General features: G+C 42.8%; 1 protein-coding gene across 1 annotated transcript in view; it reads left to right on the top strand.

Annotated features, from left to right (window-relative positions):
* Window positions 1-12,844, top strand: part of ARHGEF28 (Rho guanine nucleotide exchange factor 28) — a 329,197-nt gene that overhangs the window by 268,049 nt on the left and 48,304 nt on the right. Inside the window, 5 exon segments of the mRNA XM_045999285.1 lie at window positions 1,577-1,831; window positions 3,393-3,469; window positions 8,005-8,183; window positions 9,219-9,310; window positions 10,701-10,883. Of these exon segments, the coding sequence (XP_045855241.1) occupies window positions 1,577-1,831; window positions 3,393-3,469; window positions 8,005-8,183; window positions 9,219-9,310; window positions 10,701-10,883 (786 nt within the window).

Below are 12,844 nucleotides of genomic sequence, written 5' to 3'. Positions count from 1 at the left end.
CTCTCTCTGTCTCCTGGGAAGATTGGTTTATGTGACTTGCTTACAACAATCCTTCTCAGACTTCTTTAGGGATCATCTTCTCCTGCAGAACTTGCTGACATGCAGATTCTGCTTCAGTGAGGTCTGAGGTGCAAATCCAGTGTACCTAGCAAGACTCCCAGGCAAGGTGGGTGTTGTGTCACTTAGGGTAGCCTGCCATTACAAGACAATAATTTGTCCCCGAAGGTCAAAGACTGAGCCTTTTCTTGGTCTCACCTCAAGTTACTTTGTAACTCAACTTTGATTTTCTTTACTCCCCTTTCCTATTTATGAATATGCTCTTTGGAAAGGAGAACCTTTTGTGGGTTGGTAAGTATAGTAAAGAGGATACTTTCACAGACAGTGAGAAAGAGAGTATCTTCCTTGTGAAAGATCCCTGTCAGGATTTGTTCCTTGGTTTTCTGGAATAACCTTCATGCGTGGAGGACTTTGAGAACCTGGAAATGGTCAGACTGTGTGAGGACTTGTTCTCATCTCACTTGACTGCTGTTTCTGTGTGTTGATTTCTGCTCCTGTAGGCTTTTGTTTTCTCTCCCAGTTTTTCTGTTCTCCTCTCCTTCTGGCACCTTCTGACCTCTTGAAACTTTCCCTTCAGTTTGCCTCAGTAAACATGAACTAGGTGCTCCTTATCATCCAATAAGACAATAGTTAAATTCCATTTCATCTGGAGTTCTAGGAGGCTGTTACAGAAACACTTCCAGGGCTTTTTCTTGAGATGATTGGGAGATATGAGCAGATGGGCCATGTTTTAAAGAGTAATAACTGGAATCAATGATTATCTACTGTTGCCATAAGTATGGCTGACCCACAATGCACAGTGCCTTTGTCCCATTTTTTTAGTCTGAAAAGACGTGGAAATATCATCTTGAATATTTTTTTTAGGGAGGAAGGGATTCAGGAAGGCAAATGAGTCTGGGGCCTGTAAGTCCCCCTGCAGCTCCCTTTCATGAGAGGACCCTCATTTGGGCCTCCAGGTTGGCCAAATCTTAAGAAATTCATTGAAGGGATTACTTGATTACCTGTGTCTTGGAAGGTGGAAAGAGAGCCTAGGTTAGTATATAACATACTCATTGCCCTTGGGGCAGGTCAGGCCAATCTTTAGAACTTAGGCATCTGGGCGCCCGGGTGGCTCAAGTGGGTTAAGCCTCTGCCTTCGGCTCAGGTCATGATCCCAGGGTCCTGGGATTGAGTCCCGCATCGGGGTCTCTGCTTGGCAGGGAGCCTGCTTCCTCCTCTCTCTCTGTCTACTTGTGATCTCTGTCAAATAAATAAATAAAATCTTTAAAAAAAATAACTCAGATATCTTACTGATAGTATTTTCGCTGAACCACATCTGACAAATAAATCTTTTATAATTAAATCTTGTAACAGTTCCTTTTGGGGATGAAGAGTGATAATGAGGTATTTGAACCTAATCCAACATTTTTGTTGTGTGATTTTTTTTCTCTTTGTATGATTTTAATTGCACTTAAAACGGAAAAAAAAAAAATCTTTTCAGCACTTTGGATTATTCTGTAGTGTTCTTTTTCCCATGCAGAGAGAAGTGAAGAACATAAAGACTTGTGCAAAGCTCTGGGCCTCATTAAAGACATGATCGCAGCAGTAGATTTCAAAGTCAGCGAGTATGAGAAAAACCAAAAATGGCTGGAGATCCTAACTAAGATCGAAAACAAAACCTACACAAAGCTCAAAAACGGCCATGTGTTTAGGAAGCAAGCACTGATAAGTAAAGAAAGGACTCTCTTACATGATGGCCTTGTTTACTGGAAAACTGCGACAGGTCGATTCAAAGGTATCTTTTCTCCTCCTTTGACGTATGTCGCTCATTTAACAGGACAGATTTTCAAAAGGAGAGTGGTTCAGAGATGGCAGGCACCGTACAAACCCTGGAGAAGTGGGAAAGGACCAAGTCATGAACTTCAGTAAGCTAATGCTATGTATCTTGGGTGGGAGTTCACTGCCCCAAGCAAAGCTCTTCCTGTACATTTTATGAATTTGCAGTTTGGGGTATTGGAATGAAAGGAGCTGAGAATTCTGGTAATTATTGGCACGGAAATGTTACTCTGGCAAATGTAATGTGTTGAAAATGAGGCGGTAGGTCTACACACCTAGGGTCTGTGTGCCAAGCCTCCTGGGGGCTGTCACACCAGTGCGGGGAGGACTGAGCTCGGAAGGTCATATTCCTTCCGGAGTCATAAGATGCAGAAATATACCTGCTCACAGTGGTACAAACTCTTCCTCGGTGCTACTGCTTGGTGTTAACTGGCATTAACCTGTGTTAATCTAGTTAAGAGTCTAAAACCATTTATTCAGTTCTAAGGGACTGATTCTATAGGAAGCATCCTGTCTGGTCCAGGCTTTCTCAGCTCAGATCACACACTATAGAATCACCCGGAGAGTTTAAAAAAAAAAAAATTGCTGATCTTCAAGTCTTCTTCCAGAGATCCTGATTTTATTGGTCTGGGGAGGAAGCCCAAGCCTAGGGATGCTTGAAGGTCCCCACGTGGGTCTGCTGTGGCATCAGGGTTAAGAACCACCCATCTGCTCGCCCTGTTTTTAATGTATCTTAGTAACATCCTCAGATAAGTGAGAGGAAGAGATTGTTAATTTAGTTACTCCAAGGGAACTAGTTACTCCAAGGGAACTCAGACGTAACCCTTTGGAGGACTGCGAAGTTTCACAGTATTTGCAGCTAATGACTGAAATGGGATTTGTGGATCAGCAATGTTGCCACTCAACGTGAGCCACAGTTAGAACATTAACCAAGCTAAGTTATTAACCAGGCTGTAGACCCCAGCGCTGCAAGTCCTTTGCTCTTGGTGCGGTTCTTCGCATCAGCAGTTTGCTAATTCTGTGTTAGATATTTAGTCAGCTAGTGAAGGTGGGTTCCTGTGTACAATTTGTGGGGGACATACAGGATCTCAAACTCTGCTCAGGTCTAGATGGAATGATTCAACAGATTTGCACACATAAGTTAAGGCAGAAGCTGCCCTCTAACAGTAAGGATTAAGGTTCTTTTTCTAAAGGTAAGCATTTGCTCTGTTTTATTAGAACCTTTGTTTATTGGATAGTTCTTTTCCATTTTGAAAGCTCCAGTATTAAATGTTGCTGGAGATTTAGTGATACCTATAGTTACATGCATGCTTACATGGCTAATCTGAGTTGTCTGTAGAGTTTCTCTCTGACTGTCATAAATATAGGCATTTTTATGAAAGTTCCACAATTAGGCTAAATCTTAGTCTTCTTATTTTTAATAAATTGATTTACGTTTCCACCATGAAATCCGGATATTTGATAAGGGCATTTGAACTGTGGTTTGCTTCATTAATACTGGCAATATCTTTTCTTTGAAGATATCCTGGCTCTACTTCTAACTGATGTGCTGCTCTTTTTACAAGAAAAAGACCAGAAATACATCTTTGCAGCTGTTGTAAGTATATGGTCATGTGATGCACATTTTAAAGGGTTGGGTCCCATGTATCTTTGAAAAATGCCTGAAAGTCCTTGTGAAATTAAGTAGCCATTGGCAAGAGCCTACCCCTTGTATTTCCAGTAGTATTGGTGATTGCCGTGTTCCCTCTCATTTGGTTTAACGAGCACGAAATGTGTTGGTTTATAGCCAGGAGTGGTGGTCAGCTCATTCAATTGCTTTTTGCTAATTCAATTGTCAATTGTTAATGTAAACATACTGAAGTACCTTGGGACTGGTTGGTGGGCAAGCACTTGCCTCAGCCCCTCTCTGTTGTCTGGCCATTGTGGTATATCTTCCAGATCTCTCCCACCCCTTTCCTGACCATGCCTTTCCAGCCACTCAGATGTTAATGCTGGGAACAGTGGGTCTCTTCCAGAATCTTGTCCCACTTCCATTGGTCCATCCCCGGTGTACCCACTGCGAGCCCCATTCATAACTATCATGATGTTCCTTCTGCCAAACAAGAGAACATCATTGTGGTAGCTAAGGTTTAAAGAAGATTCTTGTTTCTACTATAATGGCTACTAATCGCTAAGATTATTAATGTAAAATTTATCTTATAGTGTGGTACGTGAATCTCATGGCTGGCACAGAGTTAGGCTAGAAAGTAAAACGGGTATTTTATAACATCTTTTACACAGCATCTTGCAGTCCAGAATGACTCACTTAAAGAAGGAAGATGTCATCAATTAACTTTGTCAGCCTTGTGGAGCATTAGGCCCTGTTAAAGGAAAGAATCCAAGATGTAGTACCAATGTGGGCATTATAATGGCAGCTCTCTAAAATGGTTCTTATTTATCATCCATTGATAGATAGGACAGTGATAGATAGGACAGTTGGGAACCACTAGCACATGTCATCAATTCCAGCTGGTTTTAGCACAGTCAAAGCTTAATGAAGTTTCTGTTTTGCCATTCAGAGAAAACAAAGAAGCATGCCTGCCAGGGTTGGATTTGGGGGAGGAAGAGGTTGGTAGAGTGCCTCCCCGGCTCATCTGTGCTTGTCAGGTTGGCCCAGCAGGCTTCTTCACCCTGCTAAGCATGTTGGTTTCATCAGGACGCCGATGCCAGGTTGCATAAAGCTCAGAGATTTCTTCACGGGGCTACTCCAGAGGACAGCTAGAGGCCTTAGACAAGTCCCCATGGCTCTGAGACATTCGAGCTGTCTATATTGCATATTTCATGACAACCCACTGATTTGTGAAGCAGCCTGTGTGTGCTTTTCTCTGGGATATAAGTAGGAAGGTGGGACCATTTCATTTGTCCTATGGGAGGTGAGGACCATGACAGGAGAGAAAACAAATTCATACCACACCTTTAAAGAAACCCAAGTTTGGTCAAAACCAGAGAGCTGAAAGAGAAGCAGACTGTGCCTTCTTGAGTGTTATGACAGGCCAAGATGACCTGCTGATGGGTCAAAGATTAGACACAGCATAGAGACAACTGTCTTATCTTCTAGGTCAACATAGTGTATGCATCCTGGTGAAGGTGTGATGCTCACTTTATAGTCACTGCTTGAAATACGGATCTGTCCCTCCTGTGTGACCTCTTTCAGAGTTATCTGTGCCTGCCTTAGACCACATTTGCCATTAAGCTGGACATTAGGAAGGCATTCTGCTGAATGCCAGGATGAAGGCAACCATAGCTTTCCTCCTCTCGGTAGAAGGGGTTTGTCTCTGGACAACAGTAAGATGATGCTGATACTGTTTCATGGAGTTGCTAACCTGATACGTAGCAGCTTTCAGAAAAGCCAGCCAAGCCCCTATCCATGTCAGGGAGCAAAATAGAAAGCATTATCCTTAAGGACTCAAGGGCACTACACTGTTCAAGCATATGCTTTTGAGTGGTATCATAGACATTTAGTTATTAGCACAGCCCTCCAGTCGTAAATATCTTATTTACGCTGTATTGAGGGAATTGCTTGAGGGAATTGCTGTATTAGCCGGGGTCATACAGATGTCTGGATTTCCTGGTTCACATCTTGGCATTGGGGAAAGTTATCTTCGTGCTAATACCCACAGCTAAGTTTCTCTGCTCTTGGTGCTGTTAGAAGCACTTTAGGAAGTGTTTACTTGCTACATGTTACAAAAAACATGATGAATTTGGACATGGCCAGAACATGAGCAGCTGGAAAGAGCAGAAAAAATGGAGTCCCTATAAGAGAATTTTGCTTTTAAAGAGGACTCCCCTGGAAATGGGAGTAGGACCCAAATCTATGAAATGACTGGGAAATTCATTAAATCCTAGATTACTGAGTCTAGGAGGATCTCTTAAATATTAAAGAAGGTAATTTCAAAATGAACAGTAAAAAAAGGCAAGGGAACATGGAGATGTACAAGTTCAAGTTCAAAACAGTAAACAGTCTGAAGGTCTTGTCCCAGTGGGATTTCGAATGATATTACTGGAGAGGCAGCCACTCTGTGGAATCCCAAATGGAGACGGGTGACAACAGAGTTGAAGGTAGCAGTTCCCTTTCCTCTTCCCCTGGGGCACAGGCTGCCTTGAAGGCTTGGCGGGAAACAGGAGGGACCTGGGAGTGGACTTGGGATCGAGGATCACATAGCGAGTGCTAGAGACTCTAGTGACCTGGTGAGAACATGGCCTGTCTCCCAGATCGCAGGGATTACTCAGAGATAGTCTGTGTGTTCACATGGGTACATAGGCCCAGGATTGCTAGTCTGCTTTTTCCAAGAACCCACACATATATGGTTTTGTTTTGTTTTTTTTTTTTAAAGGGGGGAATCTCCCAGTTCTTAAATATTGGTGACTGTTTTTAAAAAAAAAAAAAATCTGTTTTGAAAATACTGTGGCATAAGCAAAACATCTCTGCAGGCTGGGTTAAGCCTTGGCATGACCAATTTTTAACATCTGTTTCTAAGGTAGACTCATTACTTCCATACCTAGAGGTTTAATTTGAATTTTTGATCATCTCTAGTGTTCTAGTGTGATTAATGTGAATAATGATGGGCATACCCCTGCTGTCTGCTCATCTGATGGTGATTTAATTTTTCATTTCATTTTATTTTTATTATTCTTATTTATTTTCTTTTCTTTTATTTTTCTCACCATAGCACATACCCTGATGGCAATTTAATTAATGCTACTTTCTACCTGCTTACCTGTTTTTCATTTAAAAAATATCTGACCTTACCACCTTGCCTCCTTCTGCAGCCCTAACTAACTGGTTCAGATTATTTCACCCTTGCTAATGTCGTAAGCAATTTAAACCCACTCTGCCTTTATATACAGAGGCTATTTACTTTGTAAGCTGAGGAGCCTAACTCTGTGCATTGGAAGAAGGAAAGCAAGTAAGTTCTTGGGTAGTAGATCCATGACTGAATGAAGGGTATGACTAGAGCTCAGGAGCTCCCCCTAGTTAGAGAGGGCAGTATTCAAAAAGTTGGTGTCCTTTGGTTTTGTTTTTTGCTGCTCGGAGAAGAATGGGCTGGAGAGGTCTTCTGGGTACACCCTTGCACACAACTTTAGATGTGCACTAAGGAGTCAGCCGTGCGGGATGTGGTGGCAAGTCCTGGGTCAAGGCTTCACTCCGTCTGTGAAGGAGAAGCCAAACCACATACTGCAACTGACTCTCAACAGGGTTAGAAGCCACGAATCAAAGAAAATTCTTCATACTTAGCCCCCCAGACTGTTTATCTCCTGCAGGCATTCTTTCAATTATTATTTCAACTACGGCTTCTTCTCTTACCCGTCATGGAATCCCCCAGTGCTTAGAATGGGACCTCGAAAGAGCACAATAAATGCACACAGAAGAAGAGATTTTGTCACGGCTTGTACGCCAAATGTTAGCTTTCCTTCCTATTCCGCTCTGATGGAATTATGCTAAATCCATTTCTACAGACATTTTTGAAAGCCTGCTCTATGCAAGGCAGTGTCCTAGGTGTACGAAGATGAGCCTGACCCATTCCCACCCATCGAAGGCTTATGTGGTGGGTGGGAAGAGGAGGCACCTGCAGGCAGAGCCACAGAAGTTCAGTTGCTGTTCTCTGTCCTATGGTAGCAGAACACACTGCTTGTGCTCAGGGACTCTGAGGTCGTGCCCCCTCCTCGCTGTCATTCTCTCAGTCCACCCGAAATACTGCTAAATCTTGTGGACTCAGGTCTCCCACCCCTCTCAGTCTTCTTGTAATATTTGAGATGGTATTTTCTATTCCCGTGCCCTTCTAGAAAAGCCCCTGAACCCCGTATGATAGCATTTTGAGATTCTCAGTGCTCTGATTGTTCTGTCTTTTTTCAAAAGTTGTCCTTTTAAGCCACTCATTCTTAAGGACAAACGTTCTCCTGTATCCTTTTTCTCCATCCTCTCTTCACCATGCCCTTTCCATTGGCGTGCTTACCAACTTGTGCAGCACTTTTGAAAGGTTGAAGTGAAATGATTTGCTTGCTACTCTCACTTTCCTTAGCTGATGCATTTGGTGAGAACCTTTGCTTTTGGTAGGATGCTGTTTTACTGGCACATCTTTCTCTTCTGTGCAGGATCAGAAGCCATCGGTTATTTCCCTTCAGAAGCTTATTGCTAGAGAAGTTGCGAATGAGGAAAGAGGCATGTTTCTAATCAGTGCCTCCTCTGCTGGTCCTGAGATGTACGAAATTCACACCAACTCCAAGGAGGAACGAAATAACTGGATGAGACGAATCCAACAGGCAGTAGAAAGGTAACCTTTTCTTCTGCCCACGCTCTAGGGAATGGACTTGTTCAGTTGGGAAAGTATTCTAACCATGTTTCCTCTGCATGAACACCTTGCCTCAGCCAAGAGGGTCTGCTCCCCACCCCCTCCCCCCACCTCTGATAGCCCCTCATCTGCAGCCTCGTTCTCCGCACCTCCCTGCATGTAAAGCCCTACGTCCCCCCACCCATGTGACTCCTGCTCATCTTTGGTGCAGCTCATGGCTTCCCTCCTTTGTGAAGATCTCTTCGGTTCCGGTGGTCTCTTTCTTACCTAAAATTCTTTACCATCTGCTCTCTGAAGTGTTGACTCAGTGCTTGTCACAAACCGCCTTGTAGCTATTAGCTTTTTTTTGTGCCTGTGTGTTTATTAGATTGGAAGCTCCTCGAGGGCAGGGACTGTGTCTTTTCTTTCTCTTTGTGGTGAATTCCGAAGAATCATTCAATAAACATTTTTCAATTGGTGGATCTATGTGTTCTAAGTCAATTTACACCTCATTACTTGTGTTTTTGTAAGTTTTTATAAACAAGACGGGGTGAGGGTGATCTTTCTTCGTGGTAATTTGATTTGATTGATCTTGAATGATGTTTTATAAAATTCTCCCACCTCCACTGCTCCACACCCAACCTGGCACTCTACCCTCCGTCCCCTCCAACTCCCTCTCCTCTGTCCCATTGAGAAGTACCCAAACGTAGTAGAAAACAAACTTCATATTTTAGTGGGACCTAACGCCAGTGTTGGTAGTGTAGGGTATGGGGACACGTTCATACGAGTGTATGTTTGTGTATGTCTGTTTGTTGGAATGTTTGAGTCACCCTGTTCTTCTCACTTTGAGAGCTGCGTCATATTGTGCAAGCTTCTTTATGTACTCGAGAAAACCAGTTATCTTGGCTAGAGGGCATAACTTTTCTGAATTTTTCCTTCTCTGAGGAGTGTTACTGCCAGGTCCCCATGTCTTGCTAATGAACCTAAAGATACTTGGATTTGGTTTCAGTTGTCTGTCTTGACTATTGTCTCTTAAAGTTGCCCAGAAGAAGAAGGGGGAAGGACAAGCGAATCTGATGAAGAGAGGCGGAAAGCTGAAGCAAGAGTGGCCAAAATTCAGCAATGTCAAGGTACTGTGCAGACATGTCTGATCCCTGGCTGTGGCGTTCTCCTTGGATGCTGGGAAAACGCAGGTGTCAGAAGTGGGAGGTTGTGATTAAATGGTTAATCTAACTCTGTGTACCTGAGGCCTACCCACCACTCTTCAGAACAAGAAGTACTGATGCTAGGAGTGTTCAAATGAAGTGGCTATTCCCCTTCCTCTTTAGTGATTTAAAATAGATAACAAATTTTCAAAAACAAATAGGCACATAATATGTATGCAACAAGAACTGTGGGTAGTATGGTGTAGCTGTGCATTGGAGTCCTTGTCTAGTGGTGTCATTCTATTTTATTTTATTTTTAAAGATTTTCTTTATTCATTGGACACAGAGAGAGAGATCATAAGTAGGCAGAGAGGCAGGCAGAGAGAGAGGGAGAAGCAGGCTCCCTCCTGAGCAGAGAGCCCGATGCGGGGCTCGATCCCAGGATCCTGAGACCACGACCTGAGCCGAAGGCAGAGGCTTAACCCACTGAGCCACCCAGGCGCCCCAGTGGTGACATTTTAGGTCCTGACCCTGTCAGGTCACAGTGATATGACTTTGAACAGGGAACCCATCAACTCTGGTCATCAGTTTCCAAGTCCGTGAATTAGGGAAATTAGATCAGCTCAGTGAATCTCATCTCTGAGTGGACATCAGAATTACTTTGAGAGTTTTGTAAAAATTCTGATGCCTGGGCCCTTATGCTCAACCAGGTCACTCCCAATCTATGGAAGGTGGTTGTGGATGTCAGTAGTTAAAACTCTACCCTGGTAAAACTAAGGCAGACTGAGAACCCCTGGATTCGATGCTGGTTGAAGTCCCTTTAAACCGGTAGAATCATGTGATATGTTGGAATCAGAGGAAAATGATGTGTGCAAAGATGGTCAAAGAAATTGGTTGTTTAGAAAGAAAACCAGAAGCCAGTAGGTTTGGTTTTAACCAAGATGGGCTGAAGCCTGAGTAGCTTTGAGCTTCTGTATTGTTTTCCCTTGTGGGTATCAGTCATCATGAACATTGCCGCCTCAATTTTCATTCCTGGGCTTCATGTTTAAGACTAATAGAAAACAGCCTGAACAAAGAGTGGTTGTGCAAGTTTTTCTGGAATTGGGGGCATGGGAAAGGAAACGAACATCTGAGTACAGTAAATGTACAGAAAAGACAATGGAAGATAGAGTTGTTAAGTCATTTGCTGGAGACTAGTCACTAAGTGGAACAGTTAGGATTTGAACCTGGTTCTGGCCCACACCCAACAACTTGTACTTGACCTGTGAGACCCTACTGCTTTGCTGACAAGCAACATTTTTATCTTAGAGCTTGGATTTTCATACAGTTGCTGTATTTATCTGATAACCTTCTATGGTTAATAACTATTTCATAGAAATACTCAGTAACCAAGACCAACAAATTTGCACATGTTTGGAGGAGAAGCTGCATATCTATGCTGAACTTGGAGAATTGAGTGGATTGGAGGATGTCCATCTAGAGCCCCACCTCCTCATTAAACCTGACCCGGGAGAGCCTCCCCAGGCAGCCTCATTACTAGCAGCAGCACTGAAAGAGGGTAAGTTGCTTCCAAAACTATTTGGCTTAACAAGTTCAGAAAATGCCCGAGTACCTTCGGTGTGCCATGCACTGTGGTTTTAATACTCAGGATATAGCAAAATAAGACAGGGTTCCAGTTGTGCTACAATTCATATTCTAAAAATTGCCAAATGAAAGGAGATAGATGTGTCTGGTGTGTCAAGCACTATGAAGACCAAAAATTGTCATTCGGTAGATGAATGGATGAAGAGGAAGTAGTGTACATCTACAATGGAATCTCACTCAGCCATAAAAAGGAATGAGATCTGACCATTCACAACAACATGAATGGACCTAGAGCCTGTAATGCTAAGTGAAATAAATCAGACAGAGAAAGACAAATAAATTCACTCATCTATGGAATTTAGGAAACAAATTAAAAAAGAAAAATCAAAAAAAGATTCTTTTTTTAAAATTAACATATAATGTATTGTTTGCCCCAGGGGTACAGGTCTGTGAATTATCAGTCTTACACAATTCACAGCACTCACCGTAGCACATACTCTCCCCAATGTCGTCACCCAGCCACCCCATCCCTGTCACCCTCCTCCACTCCAGCAAACCTCAGTTTGTTTCCTAAGATTAAGAATCTCTTATGGTTTGTCTTCTTCTCTGGTTTTTGTCTTGTTTCATTTTTCCCTTCCTTCCTCTATGATCCTCTGTCTTGTTTCTCAAATTCCTCATATCAGTGAGATCATATGATAATTATGGTCCTCTGATTGACTTATTTCACTTAGCATAATACCCGCTAATTCCATCCACGTTGTTGCAAATAGCAAGATTTCACTTTTTTGATGACTGCATCATATTCCATTGTGTGTGTGTGTATTATATATGTATAGGTGTGTATATATATATACATATATATACACATATATCTTCTTTATACACTATATACACATCTTCTTTATCCATTCATCTGTTGATGGACATCTAGGCTCTTTCCATGATTTGGCTATTGTGGACATTGCTGCTGTAAACATTCGGGTGCATGTGCCCCTTCAGGTCACTACATTTGTATCTCTGGGGTAAATACCCAGTAGTGTGATTGCTGGATCATAGGGTAGCTCTATTTTGAACTTTTTGAGGAACATCCATACTGTTTTCCAGGGTGGCTGCACCTGCTTCCATTCCCACCAACAGTGTAGGAGGGTTCCCCTCCAAAAAAAGACTCTTAAATACAGAGAATAAATTGGTTGCCAGAGGGGAGATGGATGGGGCGACGGGTTGAAATAGGTGATGGGGATTAAGGGTACACTTACCATGATGAGCACTGAGTAATTAGAACTGAATTACAGTATTGTACACCTGGAACTAATATAACTATATTAATTATACTTCAATAAAAAATAATAAAGACAGTTTTATTTGGAAAACTATGGAGGGCAATTGCTTCAGTGAAGATTCTAATAAAATCTGAACCCTAGTTAAAAAAAAAGAAACGGCACCTGGGTAGCTCAGTTGGTTAAACATCTGACTCTTGATTTAAGCTCAGGTGGTGATCTCAGGGTCCTAAGATCGAGCCCCTGCTCAGCGGGGAGCCTGCTTGAGATTCTCTCCTCCCTCCAGCCCTCCCCGCCACGTGCCTGCCTGCATGCTCTCTCTCTGTCTATAAAATAAAAAAATAAATCTTTAGAAAACAAAAACGAATGATAAACAGAATAGGGAATAAAGAGAGGGATGGAGTGGGAAGGTTGTTTTTGAGTTAAGGTGACAAGGAAAGGCCTCTTCGAGAAGGTGATGTGTAAGCAGACACGGGAAAGTGAAAAAGCCGAGTAGACATCTGGGGAAAGAATGTTCCAGACACAGAGAACAGAAGATGCAAAGGCTTGGAGGCAGGGGCGTTGCAAGCCTGAGGAATATCAAGGAGGAAGGACCATGCAGGTAGAGTGAAGGGAGGGGTGAGGGGTGGCAGATGACACAGAGCTAACTACCACCCAC

Source organism: Meles meles, chromosome 3 (assembly GCF_922984935.1).
Source record: "Meles meles chromosome 3, mMelMel3.1 paternal haplotype, whole genome shotgun sequence".
Lineage (NCBI taxonomy): Eukaryota > Metazoa > Chordata > Mammalia > Carnivora > Mustelidae > Meles > Meles meles.
Note: the sequence above shows the minus strand (reverse complement) of the source record. Positions and strands in the feature narration are given on the sequence as shown.